The sequence below is a fragment of the Triticum urartu genome, chromosome 2A (assembly GCF_056163025.1).
Source record: "Triticum urartu cultivar PI428250 chromosome 2A, HENAU_Tu73, whole genome shotgun sequence".
NCBI classification, from domain to species: Eukaryota; Viridiplantae; Streptophyta; class Magnoliopsida; order Poales; family Poaceae; genus Triticum; species Triticum urartu.
The window spans coordinates 610101898-610114445 of record NC_141874.1 but is presented as its reverse complement, the minus strand read 5'-3'; the positions used below and the strand labels follow the sequence as shown (position 1 = coordinate 610114445).

The following is a 12548-nucleotide window of genomic DNA, read 5'->3' as shown; positions in this document are numbered from 1 at the left end:
ACTCCATGCATCTACTATACTACTTGATGATCCCCAATTAAAACGGGCACAGGTTTTCCATGAGCGGCCGATTGCTCCATGCACCCATCCATCCATCACAATAACTCAGTCGATCGATCCCCCGTCTCTTTACTTTGATCCTTCCCGGTCACCATCCGGGCTACGCTGCCATAGCTAGCCGGAGGTTGAATGGTCCGTTGGTCACGAACCCATCTTTATTCTTCTTCTTTAGCAGAATTAATTTAAAGTAGGGGGTAGTCATGCAACCCAATTAAGAGATGAGCGGGAAGAGTCCCCGGTTACACGGTACATTGCAAACGACTTTCTTAATGAAATCTCATCTTATTCAAACCAAAATTAAGGAGGGGATTAAAACAGACATCGACCTTCACGGTGCAGAACACGTGCATACAGTACATCTAAAGGTTGTTGGAGAAGGACAGCCACTGCTAACAGACAGTAAAACCGAACCAATTGCACCAGGCTGTAAAAGATTTATCGTCGACAAAAATGGAAAAAGAATACAGAGTGCATCAGAATACACGGAGTTAGAACATGGTGGAGATCGATGGCAGGAGAAGCTAGCGGTTGATCAGCAGGCAGCACGCAGAGACCAAGCAGCGGCATCTTGGCTGGCTAGCTCTTGCTGGGCTGCTGCCTGTTGGTGCTGGCGACGTCGGCGGCGGCGCCGTGGAGGAAGTGCAGCAGCACGGGGCTCTTGCACCGGGGGCACCTGGGCTGCTCCTCGGCCGCCCCCGACAGCATCACGTACATGAGGCACTGCGGGCACCCCACCACCACCATCGGCTTCGTCACCGCCGCGGCCTCCTCCTCCGTGTCCGACGACACGCACGAGCTCGTCGGCGACTCCACCGTGCTTGCCATGGATCACCTCCTGCACAGTGCCTGCCTACTACTCCCTCGCTTGCCTAATAAGCTAGCGCAACCCGTACTGATCCTGTTGCGCTGCGCTCTTATGGTTGGTTATGGATGGATACTGTGCAACGGTGAGCGCGCACAGGAGGAGAGGAGCTATGTTTGTGTTTCGGGAGAATGGCGCAGCCTGTTGTATATAGTGCTGTGCCCTCGGGAGGAAGGGGGACGGCATGGCCAGCACTTGAATGCAAGAACCTCCCCTGTCTCGCTGGACCTGATTTACGTTTTCCTTTATTCCTACAAAGATCTTTTTTCTTTCGGACAATGTAATTCTCGTAGCGAGATTTCTACGACGATCGCAAACCCTTCGGATAGAATCTGAGAATAAAAATATTTTTTGTAATCCAACAATCGATCTTGGTTAGGATGATTAACCGAATGGATCCAAAAATTCTGCTAATACATTTAAATAATTAAACGTTTCACAATATGTCATTACAATAGACAATTTCCACAAGTTCAGAATCATTTAATCCATAATCATGGGCAAATGCATAAATATACACCTAAAAGAGAAGTGAGCAGACAAAGTATTGTTGATGAGATTCATGTTTTTTTTAATATTCTTCGAATTTTTCAATTTGTATTTCTACATGAATGGAGATCGTTTATGGAATGATGATACATACGGCGGATCGGGATTGGAACTTTTTGCATCCTACGAAATGGTATGTGCGTTTTCAAGATGATAGGGAGGTGGGGCGATGGATCAATGGCTTGATCTACTCGCATCCGTCTCGTTGGATGACGATCCGGGACGAAGATGGAGATATTTTGGCCGGACGACATCTCAACATTGATGAAGAGCTTGCGATCGGTAAGCGTTTAATAATCGATTTTTTTCATATCGAGGTTCTTGAGTGTGTGCAGGCACCCATGGATTGCGACGATCAACTTGATGTAGTGGATCTTACGGAGGACGCGGACGGACCCAAGCCTACGCAGCAGGTTGGAGGACGTTTCTGGATTCTTGCTGATGAAGATGAAGACGATGATGATCCACCGGAAACGATGGTTCGGCCACCAACTACGCTTGGCGTGGCTACATCTACCTCGGTGCCTAAACCTTTGGTGAGTAGTAAGAAATCTGTTTTGTTCGGTACTCCGGTTCCTTCGCAGAAGTCGAAAGTGAAACCATGGAGTGGACCTTTGCCGAAGGAGGGGCCGCCGGCTATCACTTTGTCTGATTTTTTTCGTCCCGAGTGCTGGACGAGAGTGACTCGGAGAAAGAAGAAAGGCGGACGTATGGTGTCACAACGATCGCCGGCGGTGGCTGCTGCGTGTGACATTCGGGCGGCCAGATCTGAGCGTTTGAATGCTCTTTTGGGCACAGGTGAGCCGCCTGAGAGTGCTCGCGATGCGGGCCTGGCTAGTACTGGGCTAGAGGCCCAGAGGGCTGGCCAAGTTTGCGTAGCGACGGGTGTGGGCGACATGCATGAGGAGGCCTCGGACCGATCGCCCCTGCATGCACGATCTACCTCCCCCTCTCTCTTCGTTGCCGCTAGGGCTCGCCGTCGCGGGAGGGTCGGCTTCCCTTCGGCTTCCTTGCGCCGTTTCTCCCCAGCACTCGCCGGCGTTGGACGGCACCCGTCACCTGGTTCCCGTCCGGCGGAGATGCCGCCCAAGCCACCGCCGCCGCGGGCTGCGCCAGTGGTGAGGAACCCGGCCGGGGCCGCGGGGGCTTCCGCTCCTCCGGCTGCGACTGCTGCTGTGCCGGGCCCCGCTCGTGCGGCGCCTCCCCCACGGGTCGTTCCGCCGCCGCCTCGGGGAGCGCCTCCTCCGCCTCCGGCTAGGGTGGCCCAGCCGCCTAAGGCCGCGCCTCCTCCGCCTCCCCAGCCTAGGGCTGCGCCACCACCGCCGCCAAGGGCCGAGCCGTAGCCAACCCAACGGCCGTGGCCGAGGCAGATGGCGGGTGGACGCGGTAGCACTGGCCATGGCACGAATGGCCGTGGGGCGGGGGCGTCTGCGGGGGATGATCGTAATCCTCCGCGAGGACAGTGGGGCGATGATGGATATGATGCTTATGGCTCTGGGCTGCATCGGGGCTCTTCGTCTACCGGCGGTGGCCGTGGGGATGACGGCAATGCCAACCGGGGTTTCCAAGGACCGCCCGGCAACTTCGTGGAGGGTGCAGTTGGCCCCAATAACCGCTCTTTCCGGGGTCGTTTCCGCGGAGGGCGGGGCGGGAACAGACGTTTTTACCAGCCAAGGCATCCGAAGACTACGGTTGAGACGGAGGTGGCTGACGGTGGATCGAATCTACCGCAGGTGGCGGTGGAGACGGTTCAAGCTCTGGCCGAAGTTACGTTGCCAGAGCCCATGCAGACTGGTGATTCTGCTTCTAAGCATGGTACGGACAAATCTGAGGCTGACAAGTTGTCCAAGTGGGCGGCAAAGAAGAAGAAGCTCACTTGTTTTCGCTGTGGTGACACGGGACACTTTATGGCTGAGTGCACTGCAGAATTATGTGACATGTGCCGGAAACCTAAGCATACCGCTGCCGAGTGTCCTCTTATGCTTGGGCCTAAGCCTTCTGTTCAGATTTACGGGGTCTGCTGCTCGGAGTTGATGTTCTTCGAGTCTCCCAGAGTGGCACCTTTGGCACCAGCGTAGAGACTTCTTTCCCAGGGGTGGTGAAGGTAGTTCATGGACCGTTGACCGAGGCGCAAATTATTCAGCAGCTGCGGGAACTCGCTCCGGGTAATTTTCAGTGGTCGTTGCTCAAGCTAAATGATACGTCTTACAAAGTTGATTTTCCGTCTAAGGAGGATCAGGTGCGAATCCTCAAGTTCGGTATGAGCAGGGTTACAGGCACTAGTTTTGTGTTGCGGTTTGATGAGTGGAAAAAGAAGGAGCCACAGGGCACGCCGTTGAGGCAGATTTGGGTTCGTTTCTCCGGGGCACCATCTGATCCCTTGGATAGCTTCTTGGTGACGTGGAGTTTGGGGTCTTTGATCGGCAAGACTGAACAGGTGGATATGCCATTCACTCGGACCAACGGGGTGGCGCGTTTACTTGTCAGTGTTGCTAATATTGAGTTCTTGCCGAACGTGGTGCCTTGGACGTACGATGGTGTTATGTATCAGCTGGACGTTTTGTATGAGGATCCTAATTTGTTCGATGAGTTTGAGGATGATAACCCTATGGACACGACTAAGGGAGGAGGTGCCCCAGGGAACCAGGATGATTCGGCTATGGGTGATGAAGACGGGGCCAAGGGTCCGGTAGGTCCGTCTGAGTCTACTGATATTGCTCCTGCTAGGTCTTCTGGGGTTGCTCCGATGTCCACTTTGCAGCTTGGGTCCTTGTGACTGTTCTCTGCTCCGCCTCGGCTGCGGGGTGTATTTCTGGGTTCCGTGGATCCCGTGGCTCCTCTTTGTGCGCCGGCGGTTCTTGAGTTGGGAGATACCGAGGGGCAGGTGGCCCTTCCCACGTCTCCTACCTCGCTGATGACCACCGTGGATGGTGCTGCGCTTGCGGCCATGGCTAGAGGTGATGGGCAGGAGGCCCGGTCCCCTGTGATGCCGACGCCGACGGCGCCCATGGAGGACTCGGCGCTCTTCCCCACGTCGCCGCGCGCGGGAGGAGGGGTGGCCGTGCAGGAGGCCGCCGTCACTCTTTGCCCCGTTGCGGTGGGTGGGTCAGGTGACGCGCCCATCTCACCGGCTTCCTCTCCGGAGCACCGTGCGCGGGTCTCCCCGGCCCCTGCTGCTGGCGGGTCTCCCGTGGACAGGCCGCGGGAGTCGTCGTCGTGCTGCTCTCCTGCCCCGGTGGCTACGGCTCGGGGTGCCGCTGTTGGGGGATGGGCAGGAGGCCTTTCCCCTAGCAGAGCTTCACGCGAGGAGGTCATCGCCTTTGGCGGTATCCCGGACCCGGTCTCCCAGGGGAGGCGGGTCAGCGGGAGGCTGCAGGAGCAGCCGGGCGTTGATGACATGCAGCTGAGGTGTGCTTTGAGAGCTGCCAAGCTGCGCGACATCGAGACCTCCACTGGTATGTCGGTTAATAAGTCGAAATCCATTTTGCATTTTACTGATGTTGAAATTATTCATAATGCAAATCAAATAGGAGTTTCACTTGGTAAAAATGATATTGAGGTTTCTAGGTCGGTCAATGACATTCTTGATTTGGAAGCTGATCGTGCGGTAGATATGATCCGTCACATTGCTGCTGTTAAACCTATGAACGATTCGGAGATAGATGCGCTTGGGGTTAGGGTTCTTGATGGCTTGTGTGCCGATCTTGACCCTGCACTACCCGAGACGGAGGAGGACACCATTCCTGAGGTGTCTCTTCATGTAGATGAGCCCGAGGCGATAGAAGCAGAGAATGACTATGCTGATCAGGCTGATGGTCACCTTAAGCCAAAGCGGACGTGGAAACGGAAGGTTTATCCCGTCTCGGCAGCACGTCGGAGTGCTAGGATCCGCACTGCAAAAAAATTTCATGATGATTTATGAGAGGCATTTTCTGGAATAGCAGAGGTCTTAGAGACTTGGCTAAAAGAAGATTTCTAGCGAAGGCTTCTCTTGAACATCAGTTAGATTTTATTGCATTGTCTGAGACTAGAAGAAGCAACTTCACTTCACAATTTCTTGCCACTTTGTCCGGGGGGTAGATTTTGATTGGCATTGCCTCCCCCCTCGAGGAAGATCCGGTGGGGTTTTACTTGGGGTTAAGTGCGAAACGTTGGAAGTTCGGAGTGTAGTTTTGGGGGATTTTGCCGTCAAGTTTCGAGTTCAAACTAAGGCAGATGGGTTTGATTGGGCTTTGGTGGCGGTGTATGGAGCTGCGCAACCAGAGCTCAAGCCAGACTTTTTGGCGGATCTGGTTCGTATTTGTGGTAACGAACAGCTCCCCCTCTTAGTGGGGGGATTTCAACATTATCCGTAGGAAGGAGGAGAATAATAATGACAATTTTGACGGCCGATGGTCGTTTATGTTCAACACTATTATCAAAAGTTTGGATCTCAAGAGAGATAGAGCTTTCGGGTAGGAAATTCAGTTGGGCTAATTCGTTACCGGTCCCGATGTTTGAGAAACTTGACCGTGTCCTAGCAAGTGTCGAATGGGAACAGAAGTTTCCTCTGGTAACCGTGCAGGCATTGACAAGAGGTGTCTCTGATCATACACCGTTACTAGTTGATTCAGGAGTTCAAACTTTTGTGGGCAACAGGAACATTTTCTCATTTGAACTTGCCTAGTTTGAAAGAGAAGGTTTCCTTGAGTTGTTAGCTCGGGAGTGGGCTAAAGACTCAGGAGGAAGGACGCTTATCGAGCGATGGCAATGCAAGATTTGTCATCTCCGAAGGTTCCTTCGAGGATGGGCTAAGCACACGCATGGTATTTATAAGGCGGAGAAGGAGAGACTTCTTCTACTTATTCAAAACCTTGAAGTTAAAGCTGAAACTTCTATCTTGGATTCCAGTGAGTTGGAAACAAAGATAGAGGCGGAGATGCGACTTAAACAGCTACTTCGCGAGGAGGAATTGAAGTGGGCGTTGCGAGCTAAGGTTCGCAAGATAGTACAAGGCGAGGACAATACTCAATTCTTTCATATGATTGCTAATGGGAAGCATCGTAAAAAGAGAATTTTCCAGCTAGAACAAGATGAAGGGACGATAGTTGGTCAAGACAATCTGAAAGTCTACATTACCAATTATTATAAGCAGTTATTTGGTCCCCCGGAAGAGAATTTTGTGTCCTTAGATGAGTCTAGGGTTGAGGATGTTTCTCAACTTCAGAATGCCGAGAATGAGCTCCTGACTGCTCCTTTCTCTGAGAAAGAGGTGTTTGAAGCCATTGCACAAATGGAGAATAATAAGGCTCCAGGACCGGATGGGTTTCCGGCGGAGTTCTACAAAAAGTGTTGGCATTTTATTAAGGGTGATTTGATGCCCATGTTCCAGGAGTTTTTTGAGGGACAACTTCAGTTGTTTAAGCTAAATTTTGGAACGATAACTCTTCTTCCTAAGAAGATAGACGCGGTTCGCATTGAGCAGTTCAGACCTATATGTCTGCTTAATGTGAGTTTCAAAATATTCACCAAGGTCGGGACGAATAGACTTACGCAGATTGCGCACTCTGTGGTTCATCCGTCCCAGACTGCTTTCATGCCTGATATAAACATCCTTGAAGGGGTTGTTGTCTTGCATGAAACGCTCCATGAAATCCACTCAAAAAAACTTGATGGCGTAGTTTTTAAAGTGGATTTGAAAAAGCATATGATAAAGTTAAATGGTCTTTCCTTCAACAAGCTTTGCGTATGAAAGGTTTTGATCCGGCCTGGAGGAACCAGATTGATTCCTTTACGCAAAAAGGGAGTGTAGGGATTAAAGTAAATGACAATATAGGTCACTATTTCCAAACACACAAGGGGCTAAGGCAAGGAGACCCGATGTCACCGATCCTGTTTAACATAGTGGCTGATATGCTCACTATCTTGATAGGTCGGGCAAAGGATGCACGGCAGGTAGGTGGCCTGGTCCCACATCTAGTTGATGGAGGGATTTCCATTCTTCAGTATGCTGATGATACTATCATATTTATGGAGCACGACTTGGCGAAAGCAAGAAACATGAAGCTGCTGTTATGCTTATTTGAACAGTTAACTGGCCTCAAAATTAACTTCCACAAGAGCGAATTGTTTTGCTTTGGAAGAGCAAAGGATGACCTGGACACGTATAAACAATTGTTCGGATGTGAATTGGGCTCCTTACCATTTACGTACTTAGGTATACCCATTCATCATCGTAAGCTGACTAACATTGAGTGGAAATGCATCGAGGATCGCTTTGAAAAGAAACCGAGCTGTTGGAAAGGGAAGCTCATGTCATACGGAGGACGATTGATTCTGATTAATTCGGTCCTTACCAGTATGCCTATGTTTCTCTTATCCTTTTTCCAGGTTCCGGTGGGAGTCAGGAAAAGGTTAGATTTGTACCGATCTCGATTCTTTTGGCAGAATGACGAGCTCAAACGAAAGTATAGGCTTGCTAAGTGGGATATAATCTGTAGGCCGAAGGACCAAGGGGGTCTAGGTATTGAAAATTTGGAAGTCAAAAACATATGTCTCCTTAGCAAGTGGCTATTTAAACTGTCGTCTGAGACGGAAGCTACTTGGGCACAGATTTTGCGTAATAAGTATCTTTATGCTAAAACCTTGGCTCAGGTAAATGTGAGGCCTTCCGACTCACATTTTTGGAAGGGTTTGATGAGAGTCAAACAACTTTTTTTCAACAAGTCAAAATTTATTGTCGGGAATGGTGCCACTACGAGGTTTTGGAAGGATACGTGGCTTGGGGAGACTCCCCTTGCACTTCAATATCCTACTTTGTACAACATTGTGCGACGTAGAGAAGCCTACGTTGCAACTGTTCTACAATCCACTCCCCTCAATATTAGTTTTTGGAGGACGCTAGTTGGAAATCGTTGGGAGGCCTGGCTCCACCTTGTTAGACGTTTAATGGAGGTCCGGCTGACCCAGCAACCAGATCAGCTGTATTGGAAACTTACTAAGAACGGTGTGTTCTCGGTTAAGTCTATGTATCTGGATGTCATTAACTCTAGCGTTGTCCCTTCCTCGATTCACGTTTGGAGAGTAAAGGTTCCCTTACGTATCAAAGTGTTTATGTGGTTTGTGCATAAACAAGTCATTTTGACTAAGGATAACCTGGCAAAACGCAACTGGATGGGCTCATCTAGGTGTAGCTTTTGCGATCATAACGAAAACATCAAACACCTCTTTCTCGATTGTCCGTTGGCTAAGATTCTGTGGCGGTCGATTCATATTGCGTTTAATATTAATCATCCCACCTCTATCAACATGTTATTTGGAACATGGCTTGATGGGGTTGATTCCGATACTGCAAGACACATTCGTGTTGGCGTTTGTGCTTTACTTTGGGCAGTATGGAACTGCAGAAATGATTTAGTATTTAACAGATCAACAAACATTCACTTTTTGCAGGTTATCTTCAGGGCCACGGCATTCATCCGTATGTGGTCGCTACTCACTCCGACGGAGGCCAGGGAGCGTTTGGTTACTGCGTCTATCCGATGGGAGATGGTAGCGCGGGATATTTTCAACCGGTTTGGATGGAGGTCATGCAATAGGATAGGCATGTAGTGCTCCTATTGTGTTTGCCAGCCGGTTGTGGCTTTGGGTTTTAGCTCTTTCGAGCTTTTTGTTTATCTTCGAACCTCGATACTTGGCGACTTTGTTACTGGACTTTATTTTTAATAATATGAGCCGTATGCATCTTTCTGATGCAGAGGCTGGGGTAAACCCCCTTTTCGAAAAAAGTGCAATATGGTCAGAACAGGGTGCTGCATTTTTAATGCAGACCCTGTAAAGAAACGGAGCCTAATCCACATATCTTTCTTCACTCCTTTTATATCCAATAAGTTTATGTTTGCCCTTTCTCCCAACTACTTTTCTGCCAAGCACACGTTCTGCAAAAGCAATTGTGTTAAAAAAACAGAGAATAAAAAAAAGCTTTCGTGAGTAACAGTTTGGATTAGATTAGTGTCTCGGTGAAATGGGCAAAACATGAAAATATCATCACATCTACAGTAGGCAAACAATGACAAGAGAAAAAAGTGAAGGGGGCGGCATGGCCAACACTTGGGGTGCAAGAGGGATGGCAATGGGTACCCATTACCCATGTACTCTGTGGGTAAAAACCCTATTAGGGTAAGAGTATGGAACAAAAAATTACCCATGGGTACTTAAATGGAAAAATATCATACCCATCGGGTAGAGAGGGTACGGGTATGGGATCGTATAACCCGTACCCACGTACCCATGTACCCATCTAAAATGTTGATAGGTGAGTTTCCGTTAATATCCCAATGTATTCATTTCCCCTCCTAAGCACGCTAGGTAAAAACTCTAACGTGTATTCAAATTATTTCTATAATTTATCATGATTTTGTGAACTTAAAGTGTATGCATATGTGTTGTTATTTATGATTATGTGTTGTTGTTTAACATTTTTATATGTCACTTTATATGCAAGTACTTTTGTTTATGAGAATATGTTGTTGTACATTGTTGTTTAAGATGTGTTGCTATTAATAATTTATGATTATATGTTGCTTTTTACAACTATTTTCTACTCAATTGATGTGTTGTAAACGCGGGTATTTTTACCCGCGGGTACCCTTATACCCTGTCGGGTGCCGGGTATGGGAAAAATTTGTACCCTTGATGGGTATGGGTATGAGTGATGGGTAAACTCATGGCGGACGGGTAAGGGTATGGGGTAGCTCCACCCGTACCCATACCTTGCGGGTGCCACAAGAACCTTCCCTGTCCCGCTAGACTCGATTTACTTTTTCCTGTGTTCCTACAAAGATCTTTTTCTTGCAAACCCCTCGGATAGAATCTGAGAATAAAATAATTTTTATAATCCAATAATCAATCTTGGTTAGGATGATTAATCAAGTTAATCCAAAAATTCTGCTGATACGTTCAAATAATTAAACACTTCACAAGTATTTGATGAGATTTTATGTTTTTCTGAATATGCTTCAAAATTTCTCATTTGTATTTATATACTTGAATCAAAGAGAAGAAGCATTTTCGCGGTTTATCAAATGATGATACATAGTGCAATATGGCCAGAACAATGTGTTGTGTTTTTAATACAAACCATGGAAAGAGACGGAGTATAATCCATGAATTTTTTCCCGCTCCTTTTCTACCCAATTACTTTATGTTTGCTCTTTACCCTAGTTGTTTTCCTGCCAACTGTTGCTTTTGTAAGCGCAATTGTGTTAGAATAAAACAGAGGCTAGAAAGATAAAAGTAAACTTTCATGAACTTTGCTTCAGTACACCCCACCAGAAAAATTCTGCATGCTAATATGGCAATACCCTTTTAAAAATAGTTTAAGATTCGTGTAAGCTTTTAGGGAGGGAAGGAGGGGGGGGGGGGGGGGGCGTGTACCGAAGCATGTGCGTACTTTCATAAGTAGCAGTTTGGATTAGATTAATGTCTGAGTAAAAATGGGTGAACAATCGAATATCGTCACATCTACACTAGGCAGATATTGACACTTGAAAAGAAGTAAATATCAGAAAACGCAGGCAATCAGCACTTCGGCAGGTAGTATTAAGTTCTTGTTGGTCTTTCTCTGAAATGAATAGTGCCATTGTGCAGGGGTGGTTGGGACGGAACAGAACGAATTAAGAAGATTAGATATTATTTATTAGGTTACGCTTTCATCATCTCTCAACAAAATTATTAGTACAAATTTAGTTATTGAGAAATTAAGTCATATCAAAGTACCATCCTTCTTTGAACTGCTTGAAATTAAGACTAATTTATTAGGAAAAACATGTAAGAACATATTTCATCCATTTAATCTAGTGGTTTTTACAGGTCATATACACTGAGTAAAAGTATACTCTAGTATCTTTTTTGCAGGTGAAAAGTATATAGTAGTATTATCAAGATAGATACCACTACTGCTGGCTTTTTGAGCAGTTACAGTCCCACTACAGATGAGTCTCAAGTCCGTATTTTTCAGAAGGGGAAAAAGGAGTTTTGGATCCCTGCCCACTTGTAGTGTCATTTCAGTCTGCTCCTCTATGAACAAAGGCATTCCTGCCCCCATCCCTCTTCCACCCGTAGGTTTCAGTTAGATGCAACGTCTTCTAAAAAGTTCATGAAACTGGATCTGACCTATCCACCTTGATAGACACAAGGCAGAGGCTTCTATGCAAAACTACTCATTTTCGAAAAATGTTTTTAGGGTCTCTATTGTAGGATTCTCACTGGAATTTTAGAGAATTTCAGTCCATAGTCCATACACATGTTTCCTATAAAGGTCCCAACTCCATAGGATCAGTGGATTGGGGTAGTCAAATACTCTAGTGATCTAAAAGATTTTATATTAGTTGACAGAGGGAGTAGCTTAGCATTCCCATGCCCACAATTCTCCAAACAGACTTTTGTCCCGCTTTATATATAAAGCAACAACCAAACAAAGTATACGGCCGAATGATATAAGGTGATGAGATAGCCCTCATACAATGTCAATCCCAGAATAACCGGATCACACGAGGTGCACGCGACTATGCTACCAGGAGAGAGCACATGAGAAACTAAATACAACGCCACACTACGCCCTATAATACCTAAGCTCCACGACAACACTTCAGGAGGGAGAAAAGCACTAAGCATCGCCGCTGTCGAGTCCACAATGAACAAAGATTTTCACCCAGAACTCAGACACGGAAAGGAGCACGTCATCAGGAAGATAATGACCCCCACCAGCGTCGCCGTCATCGGCGACAAAGCGTAGAGCTTTCGCTCGGCCACTAACCGAGTCACCACGAGGTCTCCAGGACAAGTGCGATGATATCAGAACTCTAGATCCGGATCAAGGCGGTGCCATTGCCGGTGGCAGAAAGCGCGTCCGAGCCACCCATCGCTTCACCTCTTGCCACCCACACGACCAAGAGGGAACACCATCACCGCCGCCATCACCTACACATGCCCACAATTCCATACAGAAACAAACATAAGCTCAAACATCATTTTATTTCCAAGGGGAAATTTAATAAACACTCACTCGCTATCTCTCTCTTTGTTTCTCCAAAAATAA

At 47.6% G+C, this 12548-nt stretch overlaps 1 protein-coding gene across 1 annotated transcript; it reads right to left on the bottom strand.

Annotated features, from left to right (window-relative positions):
* Positions 1 to 460: 460 nt before the first annotated feature.
* LOC125533772 (protein GL2-INTERACTING REPRESSOR 2) lies at positions 461 to 1066 on the bottom strand. Its single transcript, XM_048697129.2, has one exon. It carries the CDS (start codon positions 883 to 885, stop codon positions 637 to 639), a length of 249 nt encoding a protein of 82 aa, XP_048553086.1. The 5' UTR covers positions 886 to 1066; the 3' UTR covers positions 461 to 636.
* Between the last annotated feature and the right edge of the window lie 11482 nt (positions 1067 to 12548).

Excerpts from the sequence above, each read along its gene's own strand:
- LOC125533772 (XM_048697129.2), bottom strand. The coding sequence starts at position 885 with ATGGCAAGCACGGTGGAGTCGCCGACGAGCTCGTGCGTGTCGTCGGAC.